This window comes from Rhinoderma darwinii, chromosome 9 (genome assembly GCF_050947455.1).
Source record: "Rhinoderma darwinii isolate aRhiDar2 chromosome 9, aRhiDar2.hap1, whole genome shotgun sequence".
In the NCBI taxonomy this organism is placed as follows: domain Eukaryota; kingdom Metazoa; phylum Chordata; class Amphibia; order Anura; family Rhinodermatidae; genus Rhinoderma; species Rhinoderma darwinii.
The window spans coordinates 51,426,374-51,445,118 of NC_134695.1; the positions used below are offsets into that span (position 1 = coordinate 51,426,374).

General features: G+C 44.8%; 1 protein-coding gene across 1 annotated transcript; it reads right to left on the reverse strand.

Moving 5' to 3' along the window:
* Positions 1-7,488: 7,488 nt before the first annotated feature.
* LOC142660366 (protein phosphatase 1 regulatory subunit 36-like) lies at positions 7,489-17,080 on the reverse strand. The gene is made up of 11 exons (XM_075836975.1): positions 16,992-17,080; positions 16,562-16,626; positions 14,811-14,927; positions 13,674-13,790; positions 13,399-13,481; positions 13,169-13,238; positions 11,873-11,971; positions 10,948-11,091; positions 8,878-8,920; positions 8,584-8,759; positions 7,489-8,039 (listed from the first exon to the last, which is right to left on the reverse strand). The coding sequence occupies exons 1-11, from the start codon at positions 16,998-17,000 to the stop codon at positions 7,940-7,942; spliced, it is 1,023 nt and encodes a 340-aa protein (XP_075693090.1). The 5' UTR covers positions 17,001-17,080; the 3' UTR covers positions 7,489-7,939.
* Between the last annotated feature and the right edge of the window lie 1,665 nt (positions 17,081-18,745).

Consider the following 18,745-nt stretch of genomic DNA (forward strand, 5'->3'; position numbering starts at 1 on the left):
CGCTTGCCAATTGTATATGTCTAGTGCTGAGGAAAACTGCACCGAAGAACGCATCGAAAAACGCACAATTAGGTGCGGTTTTAAGGGTATGTTCACACGCACTGTTTTCAGACGTAATTCGGGCGTTTTATGTCTCGAATTACGCCTGAAAAAACGGCTCCATTACACCTACAAACATCTGCCCATTGCTTTCAATGGGTCTTACGATGTTCTGTTCCAACGTAATTTTATGCGTCGCTGTCAAAAGACAGTGCATAAAAAGTCGCCCGCAAAAAATAAGTGCATGTCACTTCCTGTGACGTTTTTGGAGCCGTTTTTCATTAACTCTCTTGAAAAACAGCTCCAATAACGTCCGTAAAATACGCCGCGAAAAACGCGAGTTGCTACAAAAACGTCTGAAAATCAGGAGCTGTTTTCGCCTGAAAATTCACTGACAGTCTGAACGGCCCCATTTATTAACATAGGTCCGTGCGACGCGCATGAAAATCACGCGCGTAGCACGGACGTATTATACGTTCGTCTGTATAAGCCCTTAAAAGTATCCCAGTGCAATCTTTTATACTCCCATACTCTCTCGTGAGGGTCTTAGCCATCAATGATGGAAACACTGTAGAATCATTTCCAGGGACTCTGCGCTGGCTAAGCAGGTGTATCTAAGCTGCCGTGTACAATAATGTGCCAGAGAATCACATAACTTTCCATAATTTTTATTAATTTATTTCTGTTGCTTACATAGCACCAAGATATTCTGCAGCGCCGTACAGAGATTGTCATCACTCACATCAGTCCTTGTCCGCAATGGAGATCACAATTTAATTTCTCTATCTCTCACATACCCACTGGGGGCCAAATTCATAGAACTATAATTAAAGGGCTATTACAGCCACAAATATTTAGCACCTATACACTGGATAGATACTAATTGTTATATCGGTGGGTGTCCTGTTACGTATTAGATAATGTCTTGCTTATACCCTGTATTGGCATTGTAAAAAGTGCATGGATTAGGACACGACATCAATCCTGTTTACAAAACCAATACAAGACATTACAGGCCCAACCACTGGACCCCCCACCGGTCACTAAAACAAACTCAATTATTTTTGTCACTCCAATGGCGTTGGAATGGATTAGCAGCGCGCACGTTCTGCCACCAGTTCATTGAAACTCCTGCACGTTTGTGCTAATGGGGGTCCCCTTTCTAGAAACTGGTAGGAACCCAACCGTTGGACCGCGATCTAACATTTATCATCTATCCAGTGGAGGGGCAATAAATCTTTGTACCTGCCATACACATTTAAGATCAGAGCCCCTGAAATACCAGTACAGGGGAAACTCCTGTGAAATGACTCCATTTAGAAAACTACACCCCTTGAGGATTTCATCTAGGGGTATAGTAAGCATTTTGACCCCATAGTTAGTTTTCTGAATTGATTAGCATTGGGCAGTGAAAATGAAAAAATAAAAATTATTCCAATAAGATGTAGTTTAAGCTCAAAATTTTTCATTTACACAAAGGATAAAGGAGAAAAAGCACTCCGACATTTGTAAAGGAATTTCTCCTGAGTACAGCAAAACCCCACATGTAGGGGGGGGCGTGGCTGGACGAGCTATAGAGCAGACGTGACTAAGGAGTGCTCTCCTTAGGCCTCAGCTTGCAAGGGACAGACCAGGCATATAATGGGGAAAACCCGTGCTAAAAAGACCCTCAGGGGTGCACCATCGCAAGGGGGTTCGGATACCCCGATTTCGAACTTCTTCCTGCCACTTGGTGCCGGTGAATCGGGGTCGGAGGGGGCCGCGACGCCGCCATTGCTGGAGGCGCCTGCTCTGTCTGCAGAGTGCAGCCCTGACCGGCTCGATGGGAGAGAGGGGAGGCTGATGTCCCCGGAGACTGACAAGCCTGCAGCACGTTGCCCTTCTGTTCGGGCGATGACCGAAGGACGGGAGAGAGGGGGAGGTCTCTTACCTGCTTTTGCCGACTCCTCGTGGCAGACCGAAGATGGCGGCGGCCGGGGCCGGAGTGCTGCAGAGGAAGTGGAGGAGGAAGGCATAGAGGTGAGGCGTACAGAGGCAGCCCATACCCCTGGAATAGATCCCGATGTTTGCCTGGCAGCAGACGATCAGGTCACAGTGCCGGGGATGCTATTTAGGCAGATGCCTGCTCAGACTCATGGAGAGTCAGGTGATGTGGAGGGAGAAGATCAAGGGATGCCTCCGGAGACGTGTCGGCCGCAGAGATTTAGAGGGGCCATGGGTGGGATGCCCTCGGGCAGAGAGAGCCTGCTGGGAGACTTGCCACCGCCGGAACTGGCGGTTCAGATGCTCCGTGGTCATCCGGAGCTACAGGCCTTGCTGGCGCTTCTCCCTTCCAAAAGGGATATGGATGTATTGGCGGCCGATCTGAAAGTGGCTTGGCTTCTGGTGCAAACAGAAGTGTCTGCCCTGCGGGCTAAGGTGGGAGACCTGGAATCATGGAAGGACTCTATGTCTGCATCTATCCAACAGCTTAAAGATGCACAGAGTGTGTCTGCCTCACAGCAGCGCCAACTGCAAAGGCAGCAGGAAGACCTGGAAAACAGGAACTGACGGAACAACATACGCCTGAGAGGTTTGCCGGAAGCGACGAGAAAAGCTGATTTAATTCCAACGTTGACAGGTATCTTTAATACCTTGCTTAACCGTCCAGTGGATAAGTATATTGAGATTGATAGAACACACAGGGCTTTACGGCCGAAGAGCGCGGATTCTGCGAGACCACGCGATGTCATCTGTCGTATTCATTATTATGGCTTAAAGGAGAAGATTATGCAGAAGGCGAGACTGAAGAACGAGATCGACTTCGATGGTGCCAAGTTACTTTTGTTTCCAGATTTAGCGAGACGTACACTGCGACAGCGTGCGTTGATGCGCCCTCTGCTGTCCGTTTTACAACAACGGGGGATACCGTACAGATGGGGATTTCCCTTCACCCTACATGTGCGAGCGGAGGACAAGACTGTCTCACTGTCTACACATGCTGACCTCCCAGGATTTTTGAGGGCTCTAAGTTTGCCTGTCATTTCTTTACCGGACTGGGAGACTTTCCAAGTGGACAGTTTGCCGGGGCCGAGTACTATACCCCTTGGGAGGCCCAGAGCTGGAAGGAGGGAGAGATCCGGATCACCGTTGCCACAGAGCCCGCGGTGGAGACAGAGAGCCTCCCCGTCAGGGTATCAGGAGCGTTGAATATGTATGCTTTCCTTCTAACCCCGTTATGTTGCAGGTACCCGTCCAGATGGAGCGCCTCTAGATTCCCAGTCCCGTGAGTTTGTACGATAATACTTTGTCGTTCCACGTGGGGATTGTGTATGGATATTGTTATGTGCAATGTTGGGGGGGTATTTTTCTAGGGTGGACAGTGAGGACCCGTAGTGGGCTTTTGATAGGCACTTGTGTCCCCCATAACTTCTTGAAATCAGCATACGGTAGGTCTGTCCCTAAACGTAGTTTGTATATTACTTTTGCAGAAGGAGGTGATAATATAGGCTGAGGAGTGTAGGCCGATATATGTACTTCCTGTTCTTGGTAGAGCTGTATTGTTTGAAGATAGTCTTCCGTGTCCCCCACATAGGACTATCACTGAGATTAGATCGGTCTTCTCCAGTGATACAGGTGCTTAGTAGCACGACATAGTAGGTTCATTTTATCAGGATGTTTTACTTGTCATTTGTTTGCTTTTTCTTTTTTCCTTTTATGTTATTTATGCTGTTTTATAGAAATGCAATGTACGCATGAAGTGTTTGGGATATAATCTGTGTCATTGTAGGGATGGTGGGAACGGCGGCGTCGGCTGTGAATCTAATGTATCCTGAGATTAGTGGCATCATGTATAATGGCTGATTTTACCATATCATCCCTGAACGTGAAGGGATTTAATGTTCCGGAGAAGAGGTTGCAGATCTTGTATGCTTCACACAAGCGGAGGACCCAGGTACTTTGTGTACAAGAAACCCATTTTCAGACGGATCATGTTCTGATAATTAAAAACAAATATCCTGTAGGCTATCATTGCAGTAACCCGAATGGTAAGACTAGAGGGGTGTCTATATTCCTGCATAAATCTTTCAGGGTAGGGTGGTAGATTCATATCTGGACTCTGAGGCACGGTTTATTTTTCTGAAATGTGAGGTGGGTGATCGCACAGTCACGGTAGCCAATATTTATGCCCCTAACACTAACCAAGTCTCTTTTTTCCTGAAAATGTTAGACGACTTGGGCTCTTTTTCGTCGGGTGCGCCTATCCTACGTGGGGATTTTAATTTGGCCATTAACCCTTTGATTGATACGTCCTCTGGGCGGACTTCCCTGGCGTATAATAAGCTGAATAAATTGAGGAAGAGGCTTAGAGATATGCGACTTTGTAATGCGTGGCGTTTGACTCATCCGGATGATAGAGATTTTACTTTTTATTCCTTTGCCCATAACTCTTACAGCAGAATAGATTATATCATGGTTCACCATAGTCTATTATCTTTTGTGGTGGATACTTCCATAGGCAGTGTGCTGCTCTCTGACCACACTCCGGTGTCTTGTGAACTGCGCTTTTCACCGCAGCGTCGTAGAGAGTTTACCTGGCGGCTAAATGAGTCTTTGCTGAAGGATTCTTTGTGTTTGATAGGGCTGAAAAAAACAGTGGAGAATTTCCGTGAGGATCATGCTCGGGATGCAACTGCTCCGGTGGTGAAGTGGTAGGCCCTCAAATGTGTGCTTAGGGGGGTCCTCATCAAGCATAGTTCTCGCCTTAAGAGGGAGAGGGGGCAAAGCCGTATATATATGGCGCATGTCAGGAAAGGTTTAAAAACCCTAACAACAACTTCACCCCTGCGGCAGGTATAGAATAGTTGGCAAAGGTAAACTCAGAAGTTGTAGTCATACTGCAGTTTCACTAAAGCACTGCCCACCTGCAGCATTTTGCAGCAATTTACCACCCAAATCAGTCAGGTCATGGGAATAATCACAGCAGCAGGGAAGAAATGTGCTGATCTTATGAAAGAGTAATTCAATGGCCAAAAAGAAATTGAATTGTGCTTAAAGTTGGATGTTATTAGCCGACTGGTGACAATGTCAGCATAGCCAGTAGATTGCTGGAAATGTGTGCGTGCTGTATTAGTGGTGACATAACCTACTCTATTAGGGTATGTTCACACGGCAACGCCAAATACGTCTGAAATTACGGAGCTGTTTTCAGGAGAAAACAGCTCCTGAATTTCAGACGTTTTTACAAGTGCACAAATTTTTCGCGGCGTCTTTTCCAGGCGTAATTGGAGCTGGTTTTCATTGGAGTCAATGAAAAACGGCTCCAATTACGTCCCAAGAACTGTCCTGCACTTCTTTGACGCAGCCGTAATTTTACGCGCCGTCTTTTGACAGCGACTCGTAAAATGACAGCTCGTCTGCACAGAACATCGTAAGACCCATTGCAAGCAATGGGAAGATGTTTGCGGACGTATTGGAGCCGTCTTTTCAGGCGTAATTAGAGGCGTAAAACGCCTCCATTACGCCTGAAAAGAGGTCGTGTGCACATACCCTTAGTGTAATGGAGACACGTTCTGCTCTACTGGTGGGGTGGTAATAAAGTCTGCTCCGCTGGTGGAAGGGTGGCTTAGCCTACTTTGCTGGTAGAGAGTTGACCAATTTATTTTCTCAAATAATAGTTATAAGTCCATTTTCAGTAAAAATTTTATATCCAGTATCAAAAGTCATATCCGATACTATTTGTCAAATCCGATAAAAAGTCCATGTCCAGTAAAAAAAAAATGTCATGTCTATGTAATGTCCATATCCAGTATAAATATCTGTTTGCCCCTGTGGCTCACTAGGTGCAATTCTCTCAGATCTTCCTTCTTCTCACCTGATTCTTTGGGTGTTAAATACTGGAATTGAATATCCTCATTAGCTCTCGTATTAGGCCAAGAATGGAGAAAGTCTAAAATCTTTAGGGTATGTTCACACGAGGGCGTCCGTTACGGCTGAAATTACGGGGATGTTTCAGCCTGAAAACATCCCCGTAATTTCAGCCGTAACGGCATGTGCAGGCGCTTGAACGCCGCGTCCATTACGGACGTAATTGGCGCTGCTTTTCATTGGAGTCAATGAATAACGGCTCCAATTACGGCCAAAGAAGTGACAGGTCACTTCTTTGACGCGGGCGTCTATTTACGCGCCGTCATTTGACAGCGGCGCGTAAATATACGCCTCATGTGAACAGACAAACGTCTGCCCATTGCTTTCAATGGGCAGATGTTTGTCAGCGCTATTGAGGCGCTATTTTCAGACGTAATTCGGGGCAAAAACGTCCGAATTACGTCCGTAAATAGGCCGTGTGAACATACCCTAAGGGTATGTTCACACGGCAGCCTCCGATACGCCTGAAATTACGGAGCTGTTTTCAGGAGAAAACAGCTCCAGAATTTCAGATGTAATGGCATGTGCAGGCGTTTTTCGCAGCGTCCATTACGGACGTAATTGGAGCTGTTTTTCCATGGAGGCAATGGAAAAGGGCTCCAATTACGTCTCAAGTAGTGACATGCACTTCTTTGACGCAGGCGTCTTTTTTACGCGCCGTCTTTTGACAGCGGCACGTAAAAAAAATGACCGTCGGCACAGTACATCGTAAAACCCATTCAAATGAATGGGCAGATGTTTGCTGCCGCTTTGGAGACGTATTTTCGGACGTAATTAGAGGCTAAAACGCCCGAATTACGTCCGGAAATAAGGTGTGTGAACCCAGCCTTAAAGAGAACCTTTCACCTGCCCATACATGTGCAGCTGAGTGCAGAAGGTAATAGGCAGGGCTGCACAAACCTTCTCTCACTTTAATATTTTTTTCTATCCTCCGTTATTTAGATATCGGTGCCGTTATATTTGGCGCCCAAAATGTAAACCAGCCCCTGAACTATCAATGGGGCGTGTAAATGGCATGGGGGCGTGTAACTTATCGCTGTGATAGTGTCCAATCAGCTACGGACAGTGTCACAGCGGCTTCCTCCACTGTTTGACAAAGTCTGGGGAGAGGAGAGCGTGCGCGCGCAGCTCCACTGCCGCCATGTAACAGAAGTTGAGACGAAGAATGTGAATTCTTCTTCTGTGATGTGGCGGCGGGAGTATTGTCGGCAGCGACTTCATAGCTGTGCGCACATGTGTGTGCAGGCACGCACGTTCTCGGCAGACAAGGACGACTTGACTGTGTGATCTTGCTGCCGACGATACTCCTGCGATTATTGGCATGATTTTCACTAAAGCGCTGCCCAACTGCGGCATTTTGCTGCAATTGTTGAAGAAAACACCGAAAAAAATTATAATATGACTGCAATGTGTGAACACACACGAATCAGTCAGGTCATGGGAATAATCACAGCAGCAGGGGAGAAATGTACTGATCTTGTGAAAGAGTAAATTCAATGGCCAAAAACAAACTAAGATAAATAATTAGACACACAAATTGAGTTGTGCTTAAAGTTGGATGTTATTAGCCGACTGGTGACAATGTCAGCGTAGCCAGTAGACTGGTGGAAATGCGTCGCTACTGATGTGATGGTGACATAGCCGCTTTATTGGTGTGATGAATGCACAGTTTGCTCTGCTGGTGGGATTATAACAAAGTCTGCTCTGCTGGTGGAGGATTGGCTTAGATTGCTCTGCTGGTGGTGATGACCCAAATCACAGTTGAAATTCCATATTCAGTAAAAAGTCATATCCGATTGTAAATGTCAAATCCAGTAGTATAAGCCATATCCAGTAGTATAAGCCATATCCAGTAGTATAAGTCATATCCAGTAGTATAAGTCATATCCGATTGTAATTGTCAAATCCGGTAAAAAGTCCATATCTAGTAAATCTTGTCATGTCCATATAAAATCCATGTCCGGTAGTAATAGTCATTTGCCTCTGTGGCTCACTAGGTGCGATTCTCTGAGATCTTCTTCTTCCAAACAGGTTTTTTAGTTGTTAAATCCTGTAGGTTGAACATTCTCGATGGCGCTCCTATTATGCCGAGACTGGAGACAGAAGAGAAAAGAGAATGGGCTCAAATGGTGCCACCATCATACCAGTGTCAACAGTGTTATACTAGCCTACATAATCAAACCTTGCCCGTAGAGTGGAAAACAGTTCTGAGATGCCATACTTATTCACATATTCTGATAGTGCCCAAATAGCGCCAAACAATGCCCACTCTGTGGAAAAGGCAAGGGGACACCCGGGACAACACTAAAATCTAGGACTGCATAAGGTTATCAGCGAGATGGGATCTCATACTCCGAAGCATTCTTCTTGATGCCTTTTGCACACACTTCTGATGGTGGAACATGTATGGAGAACTCTCCATGGCAATGGCCAGTGCGGAGAGGTGGATTTCATACCGCTCGCTGGCGGTGCTGTGTATAGGAATCCTTCTGATTTTTCGGAGTCAAAACAAATCTTTTTGTCATAAATTCAATATAAGTGTGACTGCTACCTCTGCACCCCCTATAGCTATGACCCTGTCTAGTCACTAGAGCTTGGACTATTTCTTGACCAATGTACAGCAATAATGTGTTGTACCTCTCTTCTGCAGATGGTGTTGTCTTCTTCCTATATTCAAACAGGTTCCTCATTGGTTCCAGTTTGGAGTGGAAAAGTACTGTCCAGAATATCCTGCACAGCTCCTTCTCTATAGACTCCAGGTTTGTACGCTTCAGCGTCACCCAAGCCACTTTCACACTGAAGCTGTATAAACACTGCAAAGAAACAAACACACCCGATGTAAGAAATAAGCAAAGCGCCAGCGCCTTGTCCCCAGCAGAACATGACGACCTCTATTCATCATATCTTAGAATATAAATTCAATCTCGTTACCTTAAAGAATCTGCGGAGCCTCCTTGTAGCTGATGCTTTGCTCCTGGAACACAAATACAGGAAAAATACAATAAGCTCTGAGTTTTGAGGTATGACCAGAAACATGTGTGAACCATAGCACTGCAAGGGGCAGAGCGCCCATGAGGACATTACGGCAGCCAGTGACAGCATGGCATTGACAGATACAGGCACATAAATACAGACACACAGGCACATAATTACACAGACTGGAACATATACAAATACATTAAAGGCACATATATGCAAGCACAAAGATACATTCACATTCAGACCCTTATACACCCACACAGGCACATATATACACTGTACGGATAATGTAGTAGATGTTACCTGCAGTCCTATGTAATACCACAGGTAACACAGTGATAACTCTCTGAGTACAGATAATGTAGTATATGTTACTTGCAGTCCTATGTAATACTACAGATAGCACAGTGATAACTCTCTGAGTACTGATAATGTGGTAGATGTTACCTGCAGTCCTATGTAACACCAAAGATAACACACTCTGATAACTATACCCACACATATATAAACACACACAGAGGCATACATATATACACACTAACAGAGACATATATACACATACTGGAACATATACACACACAAACACAGAGACACATATACACACATAGACAATTACTAGCTCTCCTTGCTGACAAGCTCACAGGCTTCTTGCAGGACGGGCTGTGGGCGGAGCTTCCTCCTCTGCTCTTGCTCCTCTGCTCTTGTTCCTCGGCTCTTGTTTCCTCCGTGTGTGTAAGGAGGAGCAGAGGACAGAGCAGAGGACAGAGCAGAGGCAGAACCCAGTGGCACCCCCTACATGCTGAGAGGGTGTAGCACCCTGTGCACTTGCACAGGTCGCAAACCCCTAAGGCCAACCCTGATTACAGGCCATCATAATTGGCAGCCTGTGTTTTATGGGTAAATGTAAAAAAAAAATAATTCTCTCCTTGCTGACAGGCTGTAATGTCCATGACTGCAGGCTGGCAGCTCCGGTCCCCTCCTGACAGCCGCAGCCACGAGTCGACATGCGCTGGCCCCAGCCTCCTCCTCAGGAGACGCCAGCACTCGCGTCCACTCACCTCAGCCGGATCTTGTAGGGTGCGCGCGCACACCCGTGCCCGCTCTTAAAGGGGCAGCGTGCGCACTGGACCTTTTGACGAACTTTGACCCGTGAGTACCCTGGACTATAAGTGGGGTCCAGCCCCCTGCTTCGATGCCTGAGCGTTGTTGTTGTTGTTCCCTAATTTGTCTATGTGATGGCCGCCTAGTGTGTTACCTGTTCCTGTACCTGTTCCAGTTCCTGTTCCTGTCCCTAGCATTCCATACCACCCTGGTCTGAGCTGCCACAGGTACCTATATGAACTATAGACAATCACCTGTGCCCTGTTTGCCATCTGCCTTACCACCAAGGCGGAATGGCCCAGTGGGTCCACAAACCCTTCGTGAGACAGGCTCACAGGCTTCTTGCAGGAATGGCTGTGGGTGGAGCTTCCTCCTCTGCTCTTGTTCCTCGGCTCTTGTTTCCTCTGTGTGTGTAAGGAGGAGCAGAGGACAGAGCAGAGGCAGAACCCAGTGGCGCCCCCTACATGCTGGGAGGGTGTAGCACCCTGTGCACTTGCACAGGTTGCACACCCCTAAGGCCGGTCCTGATTACTGGCCATCATAATTGGCAGCCTGTGTTTTATGGGTAAATGTAAAAAAAAAATAATTCTTCACAGCTGTGCAAGATTTTTTTCATTGGGTCCCAGTACCCCCCCCCCCTCTTGTATAGGGAACAGTTCTGATATTAACATTATTACTATTCTATAGTCCAATCATTAGAGTGTCTTCAAACGGTGCCGTTTTGTAGGGTTTTTTTGCCGTGTGGCCGAAAACCACATAGATAAATGCATGCATTTTTAGCGTGATTTGTCACCGATTTTGCAAATGCGTTTTTTGTCCACGCAGTAAGAAAACGTGGCAAAACCGCACCGTGTGAATTCATTCCTAAATGGCAAAACGTAAGACACCACATTTTTCATAAATTCTCAAAAGATAACATACTTCTCAAATGCCATGTGGTGCTGTTCCTTTATTTCTTGTCCAATATTAAGGGCAGAGTATCTGACAGTGAGATGTCTCAGTGCTGCTTCCAATCTCTTCTCCAGATCTGACTTCTCTGCCAGTTTTTCTGGAGGTCTCCGACTCCTAGAAAAACAAACAAGCAGCATTGTAAGAAAAGCCTTTATAGAGGGGGTGTGGATCCATCCCAGCATTATGGACAATAGGATCTCTTCCCCCTTTCTTTTTGGTGACATTTTCAAATAATTCAGCTTTTATTACCACATTTTTGGGATAAGTTCACACGTAGAAGATTTCTGCAGCAAATCTGTTGACAATTGTAGGGAAATCTGCAGTGGCAAATCCGCACCAAATTGTGTGGATCTCCCTGCTGCGGGTGTCAAATGCTACTACAATTACTTCCTCTGGCGCTCCGTTGGCAACGCTTTTCTGCCGGTCTTTGTAGACCCGGCTTCCTGAGTTGTCACATGTGACTGCCGCAGCCTGTGATTGGCTGCAGCAGTTACGTGTCGTCACGATGTACACAGACCAACGGGGACAGGAAAGCATTACTACGGGAGATGAATATAGTGTCTTTTTTTTTAACATATTGAACTATCTGAACTTACAAATTTTGCTGCGAATCCACAGGTAATCCACAGCAACATGTGCAACACTAGGATTTACTTGCGAATTTCTTCTTCCCCATTGAATTTTATTGGGAAAACAGCAACAAACATGTGCACTTCCATAGCAGAAGTTGACATGCTGCAAATTTAGAAATAAGCACCGCAAATCAATTTCTGTGCAGAAAATTTCAGCAGCATGTAGATCGGATTTCTTCAAGTCTCATCGACTTTGCTGCTAATGCAAATCCGGACAGAAAATCTGCAGCAACCTGTTACTTGTGAACGTGACAAACACTTACGGTAGTAGAGATTTTGGCCTTATGTCCTGTGATTGTTTCATTAGAAAACAATACATGTAATAATTCACAGACGCTAGGAAATCATCAAGTTCCTTGGATCTAAATAAAAATGAAAATAGTTTATGTAAGACACTAAATATGAAGAACCTAATTTTTGAGAACCAGTGATGACAGAAAGAGGAGGTTTTGTCCATAGTAACCAATCAGCATGGTCTTTGGTATGGGAAGTCAGAGGTCGCCCCTCTACAACACAGTCAGTCAACCACCGGTCACTGCAGATTTCACCGTCAACCCTAAATCATAATTACAACATTGTTTCTGTCCCATTACCGCCCCTCACCAGCCATACAGTCCAAGGAACAGTGGAATAGTTATCTGGGGGTTCTGTACACACACTTCTTATTCTGAGTGGATAAAGCTGAGGTGGGAATATCTCGGGTGGCCCATACACCAAGTAATAATATGAAGAGAAGCCTAAAACAAGCCTAAAACAAGACTAGAGTGAAATTTTAGACGAGTGTTCCAACAGACAGTCACTCCAGGAATTTATCCAGATCCAGATCGTAGGTTATATCGATATATATATCGGAGAGAAGTAAGAGACACATACATTGCTAGTAAGCTCAAAAATACTCCTCTGAGGTTTATTGCCAAAAACAATTACAATAATATCTTTCAAAAGGGGAATAGGCTTGATTTCAACCAATCCTTCATAAAAGGAAGCAGGGCAGGGGATGGTATAAAATAATAAACTATCAGTTACTCAACCCCTGAAGTAACATTCCCTCCGGCACTATGGTCCTGTTCTCTACCGCTCCAGTCCCAGAAGCTCCTGCAGCAGTCACATGCTGTTCATCGTTCATGTGCAGCTGCAGCCAATCATTTGCCTCAGTCTTTACCAATGAGCAGCACGTGACTGCTGCAGGAGCTTCCCGGATTAAAGCGGTGAAGAACAGGACCTCAGTGCTGGAGCGTGGGGGCACTGTAGAGGTTGAATACTTGCTAGTTTATTATTTTATACCATTGCCTGCCCTACTGTATTTTAAATACTCCCGGATAACTATTCTAAGGTTCTCAGGATCGCTGATACAGGGGTGGACTTACTTTGTGTGACCTGTGTAGCTGCACAGGGGCTGAGTAGGTAAGAGGGCCTAGTAGCCATATAAAAAAAATCGAAGAACAAGGGGCCCAAATATTGTTCCTGCACAGGAGCCCTCTGCTGTTTGTGTCCGCCCTGCACTGATCTATAGGTCAATGGGAATAGAATATTTTGCCAGTTTTGTAGAAGCGACATACCCGAAGATGGAGGCAAAATCACATGTGAAACACAGACGTTCCTGTTCTTCCATCAAGGTTAAAGCCATTCCTGGAAGAGAATGGACAAGTAAGATGGATCAGCTGTTTACCCAGTTAATTGGTAGAAAATTAATGGGTCTTTTACAGGTTTCAGGGAAATACACTTGTCCCCTCAACAAAGTCTTGATGGAACAGACACATGATGCATAAATCACATGGATAATACTCACTCTTGACGTCTTTCAGAGTCTCCAGTTCAGGTTTCCTCTTCAATGGAAGGGTCTTTTCAGGGGATTTATCTCCTGGTCCCCATCTAATGTAAGAGTATAATAGTAAAATAATCTCTTACTGTCTCTTTAAGACTAAGTGAATTATACATAGAATGTGATTTCTCAGCTATAACACATATACACTTTTACAAGATGCAGTATCTGATGATACAACTCCTAATAATCCAATGTAGATTTCTGTTTGTTGCATTTATGTATGACTATACTCAAATTACCTGCTCGACGGGGTCTCCTCAAGTGGGACTGACTTCCCCGTCATCAGAGTCTGCTTGGTGCCCATTAATTTGCTGCTGCTGAGGGGGGGCAGCTTGCTCAACTGCACATTGCTGTACCTAAAGTAACAGTATAAGAGAAGAGTTTTACAGGTATTTATAAGAGACTATATAAGCATCACCTAGATGTGGAGGTGGCGTGACACAGGGTAAGTAGGGGACTGGGTCCCAGCGGTGGGATTAGGGATCCCACCAATCTTAATCTGGCCCTGAAAAGAACCCTGAATAACTCTTGTGGTGACATTCTGCAGCTTAAAAGACTTGTCCAGTATTATGTAACTAAAGCTGAATATGTTTAGGATTGCCTAAACTATTACATCCCATTAGTTGTGTGAGTAGGACTAGTGTCAGAATAGGCTTAAAGGGGTTTTCCAGTCCTATAAAATGAATGGCCTATTCTCAGGATAGGCGATCAATATGTAATCGGTCAGGGTCCGACTCCCCGGCACCCCCACCGATCAGCCGTTTTGAAGGGACCGCAGGGCCCACTGCTCGTACTGTGAATCGGCGGAGGTGCCAGGTGTCGGATCCCTACCGATCACATATTGATGGCCTATCCTGAGGATAGGCCATCAATTTAAACCCCTTTAAGCCCTCTGAATGTAACAAGAAAGAACGTGTAAACTTTTGTTAAGGGCCTTCTACATGGGCAGATGATCGGCTGAACGACCGATCATTGCCCAGTGTAAAAATGGCAGCGATCAGCTAGCATACCAGCAAACGCTTGTTGTTGTTGGCTGATCGCATCTTTTATGCAGTCAAAGAATCATCATTTGTTGGCTGCACATCTTCCTGTGGAAACAAGGGATGTGCTGCCGACAAAAAGGAAACTGTATGGGGATGAAGTATTGTATATTGTATCAACGCTTGTTCATACCACACGATGTTTGATTTATTTAAATGTTTTAAAAGAGCGCAGATCAGCATATTATTATCAGTGCTTGTAGCCGGCAGGAAATCTGCCCGTGTAAAAGGACCTTTACTCCGCTAATCCAACTGCAGTATCTGATGATAGATCTCCAATAATCCGCTGTAGATTTCTGTTTGTTGCATTTATGTATGACGACCTTATGTAACTACCTGTCTGACGGTTTCTCCTGAAGCCGGACCGACTTCACCGTCATCAGGGTCTCCTTGGAGCCCATGAATTTGCTGCTGCTGAGAGGGGGCATCTTTTTCATCTGCACATTGCTGTACCTAAAGTAATAGTATAAGAGAAGAGTTTTACAGGTATCTATAAGAGACTATATAAGCATCTGATGTAAGCGTTTATTGCTAGAACAGACCTATATGAACTCTGAAGTGTCTTTAAGAGTCTCGACCTGCAGACTGAGGACTATGGGCTGCCTTGTCATCCTGGTCAAGAGTACCGGCATTTTAAGTGCCCCTGACATGTCTGCTAGGGGTCATAAATGACATCTAATAGAAAAGTGAAATTCCTGTAATATATAGATCATCCATACTGAGAAATCGGGACATTCCCAAGCCAACCAAGCAAATAACAAATACCATTAACCCCTTTCCTCCACAGCCACTTCTCATTTTTTCCATTTTTGTTTTTTCCTCCCCAATCGATATAGCCGTATTAGGGCTTGTTTTTTGCGGGACGAATTGTAGGTTTTTAGGCACCATTTATTATACGATATAATGTACTGGGAAACTGGAAAAAACCGTCTTTGTGGAGTAGAAAGGGGGAAAAAAAAAACCTGTGATTCCTCCATTGCTTTTTGGGTTTCATGTTTACGGCGTTCTCCATGCAGTAAAATTGACATGTTAAATTTATTCTGCAGGTCAGTACGATTACGGCAAAACCAAAACGATATAGTTGTTTTTATGTTTTACTGCTTTTAAAAAAAAAAAAACTTAATTGTTAAAAATAAAAAAAATTGGTGTCACCATATTTTGAGAGCCATAACGTTTTGATCTTTCCGTCAATTGAGCAGCTAAAAGGGCTTGTTTTTTTGCAGGACGAGCTCCAGTTTTTGTTGGTACATAGAACCTTTTGATCAGTTTTTATTTCAATTTTTGTGGGAGATGAGATGAACAAAAAAATAGCAATTCAGCCGTTTTTGTTTTCTTGTTTTACTGCGTTCACGGTGCAGGTTAAATACTTTTACAGACGCAGCGATACCGGTTATATTAATTTTTTTTACATTGCTTTTGGAGGAAAATTGGTAAAGGGAAGTTTTTTAAACTCTTAATTTTTTTTTATGTATATAAGAAAACCTTTATTTAACTTTTTTGTATTAGTCCCCCTAGAGGGGACTGCAATGTTACTGTATTGTAGCACATTATGTTCTTTTCAGGCTCGTATTTATAGGAAAACAAAAATGTCAGATCTTGGGGCCTTCATTAGGCCCATAGGCTGATATAACAATCATTAGCACCCCGCTTTTTCATCAAGAGGGGGCAAAAGGAAATTGGAGGGGACGCCCCCTTATTCTAATGGCTTAGATGTAGCGGTTGCTATTGACGCTGGCATCTAAGGGGTTAAGCGAGCGGGATCCTGTTAGTTACTGTAAAGATTTGGGTGTAACATACAAGCCATCACGCTCATTTTATGGAGTGTGCTCAGCCCGTGAGCCTGCAATACACCACCCCACCTGGCCTCCATTATAAATATACGGTGGAAGTTGGGAAGGGGTTAAAGGGGAGCTCCATCTTTGAAGACACTTTAGCTGAGACATAAATTAGAAAATTGCCTCAAAGCAAATACCTAATATAAACCTATTAACTGAATAAAAATAATAGAGAATGAGAGCTAATAATCTTTATTGAATCTTTCTACTGTCTGAAACAGAAATCCTGGAGACTGTGGAGTCTGTTCTTACCTTGAGAACTCAAGTGCCTTTTTCTCATCGTTCCAGAGAAATCCTTCCGGACAAAGTTTTCTTATCTGAAGATAAAATGAAGTTTAAACTTAAGATCTAGTCTCAGACTAAAAATCTATTTACTTGGGGGGAACCAATAATGAGGTTAGGAAGTGAAAGGGTTAAAACTAGACAATACTTGATATAATGGTAAGGAGTATAAAGTATGGTGGATCAGTGCTCAGCCCTATTGCCTTACAGCACGTGTTCCTAGGTACAATTACAAGAAACATCTGCCGATGCAATCTTCATAGTTTTGCTACGGCGAATACATTTTCTGAAATAATGTAGAAACTCTGGTATAGATGAGGGTATACATGGAGCAAATGACATCATTTCCCCTGGGTTCCATGTATTACAGGGGGTGGGGCTGGAGGATTAGGTTATTTACCTTCTCCATGGTTTTGGAATAGATAAGACTGAGGAAATCACATGGAATCTTATCTTAAGAAGTCTGTTGCCAAGCAACTAGTCTATAGTGACATTCAGTGGGCGGAGCAACGGAACTGTATGTGGGCGGGGCACAGAAATCTAAACTGTAGCTATAAGTAGTGACAGGCAATGTGGGCGTGGCAAAGCATAGTAGTGCCCACAATAAACTCATGACGGGGCATACATGGAAAATATAGGACCCCAGAACACAACACTAAATGGCCTCACAAAAATCAGTTGTGTTGGTGGAGCCGGGATGTATATTAAAACATTAATGTTATTTCTAAATATTACAGTGTTACACACCCCAGAACGACGGGCATTGCCCATGTTGTTCCACCTCCACAGTTCCTTTACCTCTAGTAATATAACAACAGTAAGCATGTAGTATATATAATATATACTGCTGGATTCATGATGTATAAACATTGCTGCCCTTATACTATGCAGACTGCTCCAATGATGTCATATACAGTAAGTATCGCCCATGCTAAACCCTAGAGACTCCATTACTCCGAATCCCGAAATAAAAAAAACATACACAGCATTTCATCGTAAAACATTTTTGTGGCTTACGCCAACTTTATTGACCAAAATTTAATATACAACAAAGGGGAGCCCAATATCATCACTGCACTGCACTCCAGGAGCCGGGACCCACGTGCCCCTGGCACCCCACCTCTTAATGCGGGCAAGTCCGCCTACCGTGGCCAGCCCTGTCTGCCTGCCACAGTAACCCCGCCTAGGGAGCCGCCAGTCCATATGTTGCCCTTCTGGTCGCCCCCCAGCATATGATCCTGGGTTCAAATTCCATATTATTTCAGCTATTTTATAAATCATCATGGTGTCACTAAACTAGCTGAACCCCCCCCCCCACATATCCTCAGGATAGGCCATCAATAGCTGATGGGTCGGGGTCCTACTCCCTGGACCCCGCCGATCAGCTGCATTGAAGGGACCGCAGCGCTCGTACGTGCGCTGCTTCCCCTTAAATTCTTATTGCTCACTGTGAATCTTTGACATGCATTTAGCGGGGACCTCTAAATAAATACAGACCCCCGACAAGACCCGCTAAATAAATACAGACCCCAGACCAGACTTCCTTAACCCCTTAAAGATATAAAGAAACAAACACGCAGCCGCTATCATTATGACACTCTGTTTGTATGTTTGTAGCACGTGGTGCTTTTCTGTTTTCATTCATACTTTTTACTGCTGTTGCACGAATTACGCGCGTCACACGGAACTGCTTCCATGTGCTGCATGTGATTTTCACGCACCCATTGACTTCAATGGGTGCGTGATGCGCGAACAACGCACAAATATCGGACATGTCGTGAGTTTTACGCAGCAGACACACGCTGCATGAAACTCACGGACAGTCTGCACGGCCCCTTAGGGTATGTTCACACGAGGGCGTCCGTAACGGCTGAAATTACGGGGATGTTTCAGCCTGAAAACATCCCCGTAATTTCAGCCGTAACGGCATGTGCAGGCGCTTGAACGCCACGTCCATTACGGACGTAATTGGCGCTGCTATTCATTGGAGTCAATGAGTAACGGCTCCAATTATGGCCAAAGAAGTGACAGGTGACTTCTTTGACGCGGGCGTCTATTTACGCGCCGTCATTTGACAGCGGCGCGTAAATTACGCCTCGTGTGAACTGACAATCGTCTGCTCATTGCTTTCAATGGGCAGATGTTTGTCAGCGC

What these genes read in the sequence shown, in the direction of transcription:
- LOC142660366 (XM_075836975.1), bottom strand. An exon ending in CAGGAGAAACCGTCAGACAG is followed by an intron (nt 13,791 to 14,810) that starts GTAGTTACATAA and finishes CTGTTACTTTAG; the next exon opens with GTACAGCAATGTGCAGTTGA. An exon ending in CACCACATGGCATTTGAGAA is followed by an intron (nt 8,921 to 10,947) that starts GTATGTTATCTT and finishes TTTGTGTTCCAG; the next exon opens with GAGCAAAGCATCAGCTACAA.